Source organism: Gymnoscopelus braueri (genome assembly GCF_963280865.1).
Source record: "Gymnoscopelus braueri genome assembly, chromosome: 11".
NCBI classification, from domain to species: domain Eukaryota; kingdom Metazoa; phylum Chordata; class Actinopteri; order Myctophiformes; family Myctophidae; genus Gymnoscopelus; species Gymnoscopelus braueri.
Genome location: NC_137613.1, coordinates 17,013,516 through 17,026,023, shown reverse-complemented (window position 1 = coordinate 17,026,023; position 12,508 = coordinate 17,013,516). Strand labels below are relative to the sequence as shown.

The 12,508-nt window shown below is 42.5% G+C and overlaps 1 protein-coding gene across 1 annotated transcript in view; it reads right to left on the bottom strand.

Moving 5' to 3' along the window:
* The window catches only part of grin2da (glutamate receptor, ionotropic, N-methyl D-aspartate 2D, a), a gene marked incomplete at both ends in the record, with an annotated part of 249,084 nt that overhangs the window by 171,512 nt on the left and 65,064 nt on the right, over positions 1–12,508 (bottom strand). Inside the window, one exon of the mRNA XM_080442541.1 lies at positions 4,474–4,661. Coding sequence (XP_080298667.1) covers positions 4,474–4,661 — 188 coding nt within the window. The remainder of the gene's footprint in view (positions 1–4,473; positions 4,662–12,508) is intronic.

Genomic DNA, 12,508 nt, shown 5'->3' with positions numbered 1-12,508 from the left:
ATTCGTTAATGCCCTAACATATATGAAATGAATATCCAGATGTCCAGAACCGCCAATCCAACGATATGCCCATATATGGGCATGCCAATATCATATCCTGATGACATCAGGGATCTCCATATATGGGCATAAAAGGGACAAGGACTGACAGATACAGAGATGGTAAATGGTGCATTTATCTAGCGCTTTTATCCAACACGCTTTGCATAGATTGTGCATTACATTCACACACACATTCACACACCGATGGCAGAGGAAACTATGCAAGCAGTGAGGCACCAACCTGCTCATTGGGAGCAATTAGAGGTTCAATGTCTTGCTCAAGTACACTTCGACACTAACTCTGGGGGAGCCCGGGATCGAACTGCTGAGAACCTTGCGGTTTCCAGTTCACTCTACCTGGCCACTCTACCCCTGAGCCACTGCCGCTCCCATAAAATCTCCATATATCGGGATAAAAGGGATACAGACAGACGGGTACAACGGGTACTCTGACAAAGCCCCCTGCATAGCAGTATTAGTATTTATAAAACCCACAGACAGCATTGCGACACGTTGTGAGCCAAACAAGTAGATCTGCTATTTTTGCTATTTTCGTATGTGAGTAGAATGACAAAGACTCATTAACGAAACAAAAAAAGAAACAGGTTGAAACATGGATATACAAGGTTTTCTGCCCGGTAGCAGCTGTGCTTTAATACAACCTACATTTTAATATTCTCTACACTTCGTCGTATCTGCATTTCTCATAACTGGCAGCCTGCTTTTGGTATATCTCTACCGGCCCGCCTCTGCAGAGTGAAATGAGAACAGACAGATAGAGACAGAGGGCTAGTTTCAGTAAGCCTTCTGCGCCTCATTTTGAATGCAGCTGGAAATATGCATGTTATTTACAAACAGTCACACCAGCCGGAAAAGCAGCATGCTTGTTATCTTAAGCACACCTTGCGGGTCATCTCAAAATATGCGTCACTCCTTTATGCATAATAAGGGGGGGGGGGGGGGGGACTTGCAAAATGACAGGAGGAGATACAGTATGTAGCCTATTAACGTTTTGTATGTGCAAGGTACCCTTTCACGTATGGACGGACACTCCAGGCGCTTGACACATCCCATATGTTAGACCTCTCTGGACACCACCGATATGCACCAAGCATGATAAAAGTGGTAAATGGCGCATTTATATAGCGCCTTCATCCAAAGGGCTTTTACAATGTGTGCATAATACAGTGCATTCAACCTATATACCAATGGATCCATGCAAAGCACGAACCTGCTCATCGTGAGCCGTTAGGGGTTCAGTGTCTTCAAGGACACTTCCGACACTATAAACCCATGTAGAGCCGTCGGATCGAAATCGGGATCCTTCTGATTCCCAAGCAGCCACTCTGTCTCCTGAGCCACTGCCGCTACACACTCTCACTCCCCAAAATGGACTGCTTGGGAGTAGTAGTCAAACCACGGCATAACCATGCCATTGTTACCATCGCCTGGACGGACCATCCGCCCAGGCTATGGGATGTCAATGTGTCACCCTCAACTACTGTGAATATGGCAACTACAATCTACAGTCTATCATACATTTTAGTTTTTTTGTATAGTAATAATTCCAAGTGAATTGAGTTATGGTGACATTACGATACTAATTTGGCTGGGGACCTCTTGAAAGGATTTACAGCTGTATGAGACGCAGCTGGAACAGACAGGAATACAAGAACTAAGAAAACTAGACTATAGGGAACGTACTGTAATACACAAAAATATAATAGACAAGACAATGAATGAGGCACAAAGTGACACATGCGTCTCTACCGTGACACACTGTTGCCAACTGTTTTGTTTGTTTGTTGGTTTCTGTCTGGGATAATCTCGCAAACCATTGGACTGCTAAGTGAATCAGAATATTTAACTTTAATTTTATAATGTAAGTGAATGGCAGTTGGATCGGGCTGAAACCTTGTAGATGCGTCATAAAAGACTGGCTTTTTCTTCTTTCTTTTTTTACAAATGATTATTGGATCAATGGCCCTGTCATTTCCCCTTCCATCAACTAACACATTTACAGAAACAGAAAACGCAAGCAGAAACGATAATGCAAGTCATCAAATCACAAATGTGACAAGATATCCCAGATTCAGCTGTTTCAATGCCACCTATAGCCGCCACCTGCTCTCCCTACAGTGGCCCATCACTGGTTTGTTGTGGCCTGGCCAGTATTTTATAATGAGCAACCTTTTCTTTTCGGTGTCTTTTTATGGGGCTTGGTCGCTAGAGAAAATGTTGTCACATACCTTTTCTGCAAAAACAACAACATTAAAAAAACCTTGAGACTGTGCTTTTTTTATCCCCGAAACATGAATAAAAAGTAAGAATAAGCATAAAGATAAGCAATATTTAAAAAAAAACTGGATGCGATAGAAATAAAAGTTAGGGTTGGGGTCTTTCTTGTCCTAGAGAATATCTTATCTTTAAGCAGCAGTGTCCAAAATGGGCATGTGCAATGTACAGATACAATACCTTATCATTTAGCAAGCAAAGGCATACTGTAATATCCTGCATCTTTCTAACTTTAGCAGCAGTGTCAAGTGACCCAAGTCAAATGTGCAAATGGAATTAAGGCATGCATATATACATAAGAGTAGAGTCACTTGTCTATCACATTCCGTTATTAAAAGAAAAGAAAAAAGGTTTTTGACCATGACCTCATTTAGGGCTCTGACAGCCACAGGAGGAAAGAACTCTCTCTAAGCTCTCTCTGCTACTTGCCCTGATGGAGACCAGTTTGGTCGAAACATGTTGGATTTTACATTTGTTGTAATATAATGATTAAAGTAAAGATTTTAGGGCTCGGGTCGTTTTCTCTTTTTCCAACTCTCTAAGCCGTGAGCCCTGCAGCTGTGAGGCATCTCAAGCGCTTGCCATTTCACATCATCACAAACAATCCGCTGCTATATAGGATGATGTTTGTCCTTCATAATTCTTTTTGCCCTGCTTCAAGCACCAGCTCTTCTATATCATGTCCTGCAGAGAGACGAGAGAAAGCTCCCTGTGGTGGTGTGCTCAGCTGACTTCACAACCGTCCGCAGCAGTATACAGCTGCGACGTTTGAGAATTTCAAAGGGCCTGCCATTGGTAGTTCATGGGCAAGTCAGTGGGAAATCCAAACATTTTCATGGAGAATGTGTGCCACTTGCCAGGTGTGAAATGGTACCTGTTGTGAAATGGTGTCATTTCAAACAAAGGCTAATTAATCAGGCATGAATAGGGGGGAAAACCTGTGTATTTTCAGGGAACTTTCTGGGAAAGATCAGGAAAGTGTGAAGAGTTTGGCTGTCTTATCTGTAGGACCTGTGGAAGAGCTCTGCCCATGACCCCTGAACCAGACACTCTGGGTTGTGGCAGCGTAGAGAGATCTTAGGATATTGTCTTACATGCACGTGCGTACCGGCGAGAGTGTGCTCAACTTACTCTGAACGCTAGCACCCTGACGCGCCCGCTTTGACAACAAGTTTATAAGAGCCACTCTCTGTAGATAGATACTATGCTGAAACAACTACACTGCATAATAAAACATTTTCTTAGCACCTTGTGCAAAATGCAAGCACATGCCAGACCGTCAAACATATAGCAGAACATATAAGAAAGACAGGGAGAGAGATAGGAAAGAGCCAGAGAAACATGGCCGTCAATATTAATGTTTCCCACTTTCCCATGTCTCACGAGCCAGACTGTTGCCTCCAACAGTTTTCAAATGCTTCAGTCATACAGTTTTGTCTGTACAGTTGCGCAAATTTAAATCAAAATAATATACCCGTAAGCATACAGTATATAGCCTGCTGCTTATCAGAAATGGAAATTCGAAAATAAAATGTAAAGATATTTTAAAATATATTTTTGTGAACGGAAATGACTATTCACAAAGAAGATTAACATCATGATTATAAGAAGTAGGGAAGATGGTAAACTGTAATTCTGGCAGTCTGGCACTGCCCTTAAGGTCTGTGATGAGGTCAAAAGTACATAGGCCATTATTTAACAAATGACCTCTGATGATGGGGGCAACGTAGAATGTTATATGCACAAGCTAACACGATTGTTCGTAGGTTTAGTATGTGTTGAGCGCCTTCTGTAAAGTCCACACTATTCAAAGCTTTTTGCACACCTATGTATACTGCCCACTTGTGGCGGCGCTACAGAAGAGCAGCATGCAGAATCTTTATGTGGCTTATAATGATGGCATGAGACTGCTGCTGAAAGTGCCACGATGCAGCAGTGCAAGGCAAATGTGTGTCAGTATCGGTGTAGTTCCGGACTCTATAGCATTTGGACATTGTGGAATAGTTGTCTGGCTACGCAAGACTACACTTTCTACAACTCTCTACCATTTAAATGTTCCCCCTCTCTCTTGCTCCATCCATCACCCTGACCCCGTCAGTCACCCCACCCCCCCAATCGCACCACCCGCCTCCCTACCTGCGTGCCTCATCCCTCCAGCCCTGCGGGCGTATGGCAAACAGGGCCTTGGGCAGGCCTTCCAGGCCCAGACCAGACAGAGCCGGCCCCACGGCAAACCACATGTGGCTGGAACCAGCCTGATCGGCAGCCCAGGCCGCCTTGAACACCTGCTCCGCCTCCTCCTGGGAACAGTACAGCAGACGCACCTGGACAGAGAGAGAGAGAGAGAGAGAGAGAGAGAGAGAGAGAGAGAGAGAGAGAGAGAGAGAGAGAGAGAGAGAGAGAGAGAGAGAGAGAGATTCATTTATTCAGATCAAAATTGTTCTACATTTCTGTCGGGCAAAAGAAACCTCTTATCTCCGTATTTCAACTTTTTATGTTTTTGCGTAAATGAATGCCCACAAAAGCATCAAAAATAGCAGATCTACAAGCTGGAAATGCGGCGCAAAGCAACACATTTTGAGCTTGTCGATCTGCTGGTTTTACTATTTTTGAATTTGAATCCTGAAAAGTGACAGTTTTGAACATAATGAGGTTTCCACCCGACAGAGACGATTTACAATAGTTTCAGTTTCAAAGACGGACAGTACAATGTGGAACTAGAACAATGTATTAAACCAACAGATCTGCAAAAGTAGTTTCCACATCCTATGGGCATTTTCAGCAAATGTTCCCCTGAGAATAGGGATGCTAGAGTTCAAGTGGTTCACGAAAAAAGTTCCTGCACACAAAGATTTGGTGGCCCCCCAGTAGTAACTCTGAGGACCCCCTGGGGGTATTTTTGCATTATTTAGTGTTTAATCCCTCTCTATTGTTTTGGCATTGGATCTTTGCCTCCTTGGGCACTGTATTAAGTATTTAAAATGTATAATTAACTACCCCTGTGTGTGTGTGTGTGTGTGTGTGTGTGTGTGTGTGTGTGTGTGTGTGTGTGTGTGTGTGTGTGTGTGTGTGTGTGTGTGTGTGTGTGTGTGTGTGTGTGTGTGTGTGTGTGTGTGTATATGTCACAAATAAATAAAAATAAAAGAACAAAGTATACTCAAATGGAAAGCCTTGTCCTGCTTACTTAACGGCAATTGAATTCAAATGAGTACAGATGCTCATTCTCCTCAGACCGACGTACGTTTAACCGACGTGTTCTAAATAAATAAATACGTCCTATTGCGGTTGCTAATGTGGCTGAGGACACTGAGCACACACACTGACTGAATAAAACATATGACTGTGTAAAAGCTACAATTAGATGGAGATGGAGAATTCTCTCTTTGATGTGACAATGGGCAAACTCGAACTCATGTGTGTGCTATTTTACATCGGATGTGCCACTGAAAATATTACGAGCTTTTGACAATTAGCTGCCCAGCTACATGGTGAAACATGTAGCTTAAATACTTGAAATAAACATCATTCAGAAAGTAGTGCTTCTACCCCCACAAGCTACTGGGAAATGCACTAGTCCAACACTGCATAACAGTGCATATCATCATCCACCTGTGACTGATTCATATACAGCCCATCAGAATTGGGGAGTTTAAACATAAAAACCCAATTTATATATAAATACAAATTGAGTTTCCTCCCATTTATGTTGACCTTTTAAATTATTCAAATCAAAGTTTGTGGATAACCAAAACACATTCATGCAATGAGTTTCAGAAGCACGGTGGATTGTTTGTTTGTTTGTTTGCTAGTACCACGCCCCTCAATACAGCTGTTTGAATGTGTCAAGGGAGAATCAAAGAGCCCTCTGAGCATCCATCCAATGAGCCATGTCCCTGTCAGACAATGCTATGGTAAAGCTCAGAAAACCTGACATTGGAAACATTGGAGTACACAAAATACCCAATAACATGACCTTATAATAATGAAAACCGGTGAATCACTTTGAACTGAATTAATGTGTGTCTGGGTTTTATTGAACAACTATGAATATGGGATTTTTATTTATTTATCAGGCAACACAGCCTTGATTTCCCCTTTCCCAAGCCTTCTTAATACATTTGACAGATATAGAATCCTTAGAAAAGAAATTCACAAATTTGGTTGGTAAGCTTCTTACTGTCTGGCGAAAGAGAAAGCAATTCTATCCGCTATCCCTGATCCCTCTCATCCCCTCCATGATGAGCTAGTGGGGAGCACATTCAGACGCAGACTCATCATCCCCCCAGCACAAAACAAAGCGGCTTGGACAGTCCTTTGTGCCAGAAGCCATGGCTCCCAAAACCAAGCCTGACCCCCTGCTTGACGCTGGTGCATTTGCACATACGGAAGACTACTGGGGTGAACGCGTTGAGGTTAAAGGTTTGAGACTCACTTATATTCACTCAGTGGCATTGAGGTTAAAGTGTCCGCCTTGAGATTGGGAGGTTAGGGTTCGATCCCCGGTCGGGTCACACCAAAGACTTGAAAAACAAATGGGACCCAATGCCTCCCTGCTTGGCACTCAGCATCAAGGGTTGGATTGGGGGCAAGTCCCTGCGACATACTAGCGTCATGTCCATGGGGTGTACTTGTACATCTAGCTGCCTCTCGCTACAGAAACAGGAGGCTCTTGACCTATGGGCCACATGGCTCGGAAAGGCTTACTTACTCAGACATACATTCACTGTTGATGGGCTGTACACATAATTTTCCAGATATCGACTGTAGAAGGCCGGCTGACACAATACTTATACAGTTTCATAATCATTGTTGATAGTCTGTGCATATATCCTGTTCATGTCTGTCTGTCTAATCTTAACCGCTGGACTGATTGGCACCAAACTTGGATGACACCCACTGCCCAAAATTTTCAAATTAGCCTCATGGTGGCGTCACTACCAGCCCGCTTTACATTTGGGTCTATAACTCTTCAGGCATGTTTGTACAATCAAAATGATTTTTTCCAGAGGATTCCCTTGCAACTCCCCACATAGGCCGAATTAGACAATCTGCCATTTTGCATTTTTCTTTCTAGGCTGCTCCTCCTACAGATTTTCTCCAAAACAAGAATCACTACACATTATCTTTGGAGTCAGAGATTTTTTTTTGTTTTGATATTCCATACTGATTGGCTGTAATAGCCTTCCAAAATATGGGGCCTATTTTACAACAAAAAAAATCCACAAATCATGAACCAATCAACGGCATATACTATGAATCACTTGGGGCCTCTACAAAATGTCAATGTAATGTCCGATTTTAGTGCTATATTACATACCAAAAGGAGACAGGTAATCTCCCTGTCTCACTGCCGATACTAAATGGCTCTGATGAGATATTATTTGTTATGACAGAAGATTTAGTCAGCACTGTAAATCATTATAATCCATTCCACCAAACATCTTTTCAAATACATTTTGACTTCATCAAATAAAAGTCATTCCTGCCACTCCGGTGGCTGGTAAGACTGCATACCAACATAAATAAGTCTATAGCGCCTCCCACTGCAGTCCCGGTTTTCAAACCCACAACCCAAGGCTTTTTGCTGCATGTCATCCTCATTCTCTTTACCAGCGTCAATCAAATCAAATATCACCATCAAATATTACTAGCCACTGTCCATTACAGCCCAAGCATGCCATAAAGAATAAAGTCAAGTTATGTGATACAGCAGCAAATACAGTAAGCAATTAGATATTTATTGTCTACCTTTCGGTGTGAACTGTGAAGAAACATGTCTCAAAACGTTATATTCCCAAAAAATAAATATCCATTGAATACTGCGTAGGCGTACTTGTATTCAATAATGAGTCTTATATCGTTGTTGTCAGGGCAGAAACGTCCTATCTCCATATTCTAACTTTTTGTGTTTTTTTTGTAAATTAATGCCCTACTTGATCATACGACAGCGTCACACAAAGGCATCAAAAGTAGTGGATCGACAAGCTTCGCACCATGTTTTCGAGCTTGTAGATCTGCTACTTTTGACGTTTTTGAATTTGAATCCTGAAAAGTAACAGTTTTGGACATAATGAGATTTCCACCCGACAGACGAAATGAGCCTCACCCACTGTTTATTTTGCGTCAGGAGCGCTGAGCGACAGTGCACTGCGTGTCAACGACACTATCAATCTGTTGTCGCCTTTACTCTAGCAGCCAATTATTTTGGTAATTTTTTGTGCATAGAAATTGGGCAAGGAAATAGGCTTATTATCAGCAGGATTGATGGGATATTTCCCCTTTTTCAATAACAATCACACATTTGCCTCATAAAGAGAAGGTGGAATTGTGTTATGTTCTGCAATTGAATTGAATCCTGCTCCAACTCATGCAGTTCCAAACCCATCTAGTCCAGGGCATTTAGCAGTGGGGAATGCCTTAATTGCTTCTAAAACTCAGCAACAGAAAACATTATGCCCAGAACACACTGATTGCTCTCTTTTTAAATGAGGCAACGTTAAGGTACTAAAGAAGAGAGTAATGTGTCTCTGTCTCTTTGCTGGAGAAGAAGAAGAGGTATTGGCATTCTTTAAATATGAATTTCTTGTTGATCAGTCAGTAAATGTCTGGTTTGGGACTGTTATTTTTATGGATAGCATAGATTCAGAGCTCCGCAGCCGAATCTGTCAGCAACCACCGTTACAACGTGTAGAGAGTTTGTTGTTAGTAGGAATGAAAACACAGACCCACCACCGGAAGAGGAGGGCTGAAGGCGAGTGAACGGGCCGACATCAGGTCTTTCTTTTTTTTTGCCAATGGGTTCCCAGATTGGTCACTCATAGACTACTACTGATTTCTCCTCCAAGGACAGAGAGCAACAAGTCTTCCTTCAGCTTGCCAAACTGGCCAGGATCGTGGCAACAAGTTATCAAGCGAGTCAACGCTTTCTCACTCCCAAGATGTCAAAGGGTGACTTCTTGAGACGGACATCCCAAGAAGTCAATGGTTTGACTGGAAGGGGGGGGGGGGGGGGGCAAATACGGCACATGTCGACTAGGGGGGATATGAGTTACATTTCTGTCCCTATCTGGACATTACAGTAGCTCGAACGGCGCTAAGTCGGCTCTAGCGGACTTCGCAACGCTTTGCACGGCGACTTGCTTGCCTAACGGCTCGCTCGGCGGTGCCTCTCGTGGCTCAAGTGCACTTTAGCCGAGTACTTGAACTTGAACACTCAGTCCAGCTGAAACTGAGAAAGTAGAGAGAGAGAGAGACAAAGAGATAGAGCTAATGGAATACATAACAAAGTGAACAGAGAGTACAAGACTTTTTTTCCACCTATTTTTTTCCACCTCTGTGCATAGATAGGTACAAGCTATTTAATGCAGCTCATCATTTCTTTGATGCATCTCACCTTCTGCACTAATTCCCTAAGGCGATATAAACCACTGTGTCCTTTCGGAACCAGAAACCCATATTTATGCACAGACTAGCATTGCTCTATAGCCGCGGGGCCCATAGCTCCAAACGGCCCGGCCCGCCGGCCCGCAAGTTCCAATCAATCATGCTCAGTTTCTTCCTTTTTTCCACTGCAAACTATGATGGCCTTTTCTATCTCGTACCCGTGCGTGTGTACGTGTGTGTACGTGTGTGTACGTGTGTGTGTGTGTGTGTGTGTGTGTGTGTGTGTGTGTGTGTGTGTGTGTGTGTGCGCGTGTGCATCAGGCATTGAGGGTGAACATCATTTTTGTGTTAACTTGCAGGGGGAAGGGGGTCTTAAATCCTGAACACCATAGTCTTAATCCAGCTCTGTTCAGACCATCAGCACCTCTCTATCTCATCAACCACTTACCTGAATCAATGCAAAGATCGATTCGAGCAGGGAATCGTCCATAATTACTTTGCCTTTTTTTCCCCTTTAGTTAATTTGAAAAAATGCAGAAGACCATAGCCATTATATACTCTAAGGACCATCAGGAATAGATGAATCAGAAGACTCTCGTTCACTGTCAGAGTGAAATAAATCATAATTCATCTTCTGCCTTTTCCATTTATGGCGACTGGCGTGTTCTTTGGTTTTGACTCTCTTTGTTTTCTTTCTCTTTGAGTTTATAGACCCTCCAGAAAAATGTGATTATGCGATCGCATAATTTACCACATAATCAGCAAAATGGCACATAATTATGCGCGGGTATTTTTTTTTTCAAAAAGGCCGCCTCGCATCACATCGCATAATATGCGCATCGCATCCCATAGCATCGCATAATATTCGAATCGCATAGCACAGCATCGCATAATATGTGCATCGCATCACATCCGCATATTTTGCAACTTCACGTAATTTCACCGCATAAAATCACATAAAAGCCCTGCATATTTCATCACAAAATCTAGGATTTTAGCCCGCATAATCAAGGATTTTAGCCCGCATAATCAAGGATTTTTGTCTGCGTTTTTCTGTAGGGTCTAAGTTTAGCACTTTGAAAAGTTTCATCATCCCTTTACTCTTTTCTCCCCATCAGTTATTAACTAATCAACAATCATTTCCAGACTTTTCAAAATCGTTCGAAATTGGCAGATATGCAAGCTGAAAATGCATCACATCGCAACACGCTTGTAGATCTGCTATTTTCAAATAGTATGGTATAGATAAGTAAAGAATAGTAAAGTATAAATTAGGGTTAAAGTGTTAAATACTTTTCCTCATTTTACTGGGGACTCCATGGAACCGCACCCCATGGAACCCCATGGAACAGACACCCCTGGGTGTCCCTGGACGGCACTTTGAGAACCGCTGAGCTACGCACTACAGGTAGGTACACTAGCTTCTTGCCCACTGCCAAAACACTAAATCACTTCTGTAGTTGCAAAAATGCTGCAGCCAGAATCATCGACTTTAAATATTGTTTGAATACAACCTCTTTTACTTGTAACAGAGGATTTCTATATTGTGGTTCCGTTACTTTAACTTAAGTGGAAGACCTGCAGTAGCCTTCTTCTTCCTCCAAATGTCACCACGTTTAGCTCAACATTGTCATTCTCAAAAAAAGACTTAAAAATGGCCATGCTTCAATTTGCTTGATTCACAACCTGACAAAAGCATATTCATCGCTGACACAGTTTCACAATCACTTGACAGCTCCCATAGAAATGGTGGCAAGTTAGACAAGTTGATTTTCTTTGCAGGCAAAGGGGGAGGAAAATTGTTAGTCTAAGAAAGGTTCCACACTCAACAACAGTCTTGACCTTGACCCGAAACCAGAAACATAACAACTGCACTGTTCATCCTAGATACTTTCACACTAAACAACCTCCACTACCGTCAAAATTACAACCCTTCTGCTGAGTATTCCACGGCAAACCGGTACTTTGATACTGTGCCGGTGGCAGAGGTTTATTCTAAAAAAAACACATACCACCGGCCATGACGCCCAGCCACACGTTGGCTGCTGCCGTAGAAAGCTCCAATCAATCACCCTGTGAACCCCCGACTGTGCTTAAGAAAACCTGTGTGAACCTTGAAAAACTGTTGAGTCACCCGTGAAAAATATACAGAAAACCAAACCTTTTAGAGTTTAGAGGAAGCACACATCCTCTCTCCAACACACTCCACAGTCTCCACTCGCTAAGCAAACACTCGACAGGCAGACACTCGTTTTTTGTTTGTTTGTTTTCTTAACCACTTAAAACAAAACGCTCTTGTTGAAAGGTGAAAGCACAATATTCTGATAGTAAGCATTGCTATAGAGTGTTTGTTCATTTCTCCAGCTCTTAAATAAACTGAAAATATATTTTCAGTATAGGTGACACAATTTCAGCCAATCCACTTTCATTTTTATAGTGTTCCAGTTCCAATTTTGTCTGCTCATTTATTTGTATCATCACTTCCAATTTCACTTGTTTAATCTGTCTGTATGCTGACTGAGTTCTCTATCCTGATTGGATAAAATTGGTATCCCGACCTGAAAATGCATTTTCTGTTTAATGAAGAGCTGGAGACTCTCGTTAGAATAGGGATGCTAGGGTTCATGTGAGTTAACCACTTAAACCCCAGCACCCGTACAGATCGACAAGCTTACAACGCGTTGCGTTGAGACGCGTTGTAAGGAGTTATAATGGGAGCGGACGGGAGGTAGGTTTTCTGGCACGGATCCAGATCCGTCATGTCCTTTTTTCAAGCTCTGTGAATCAT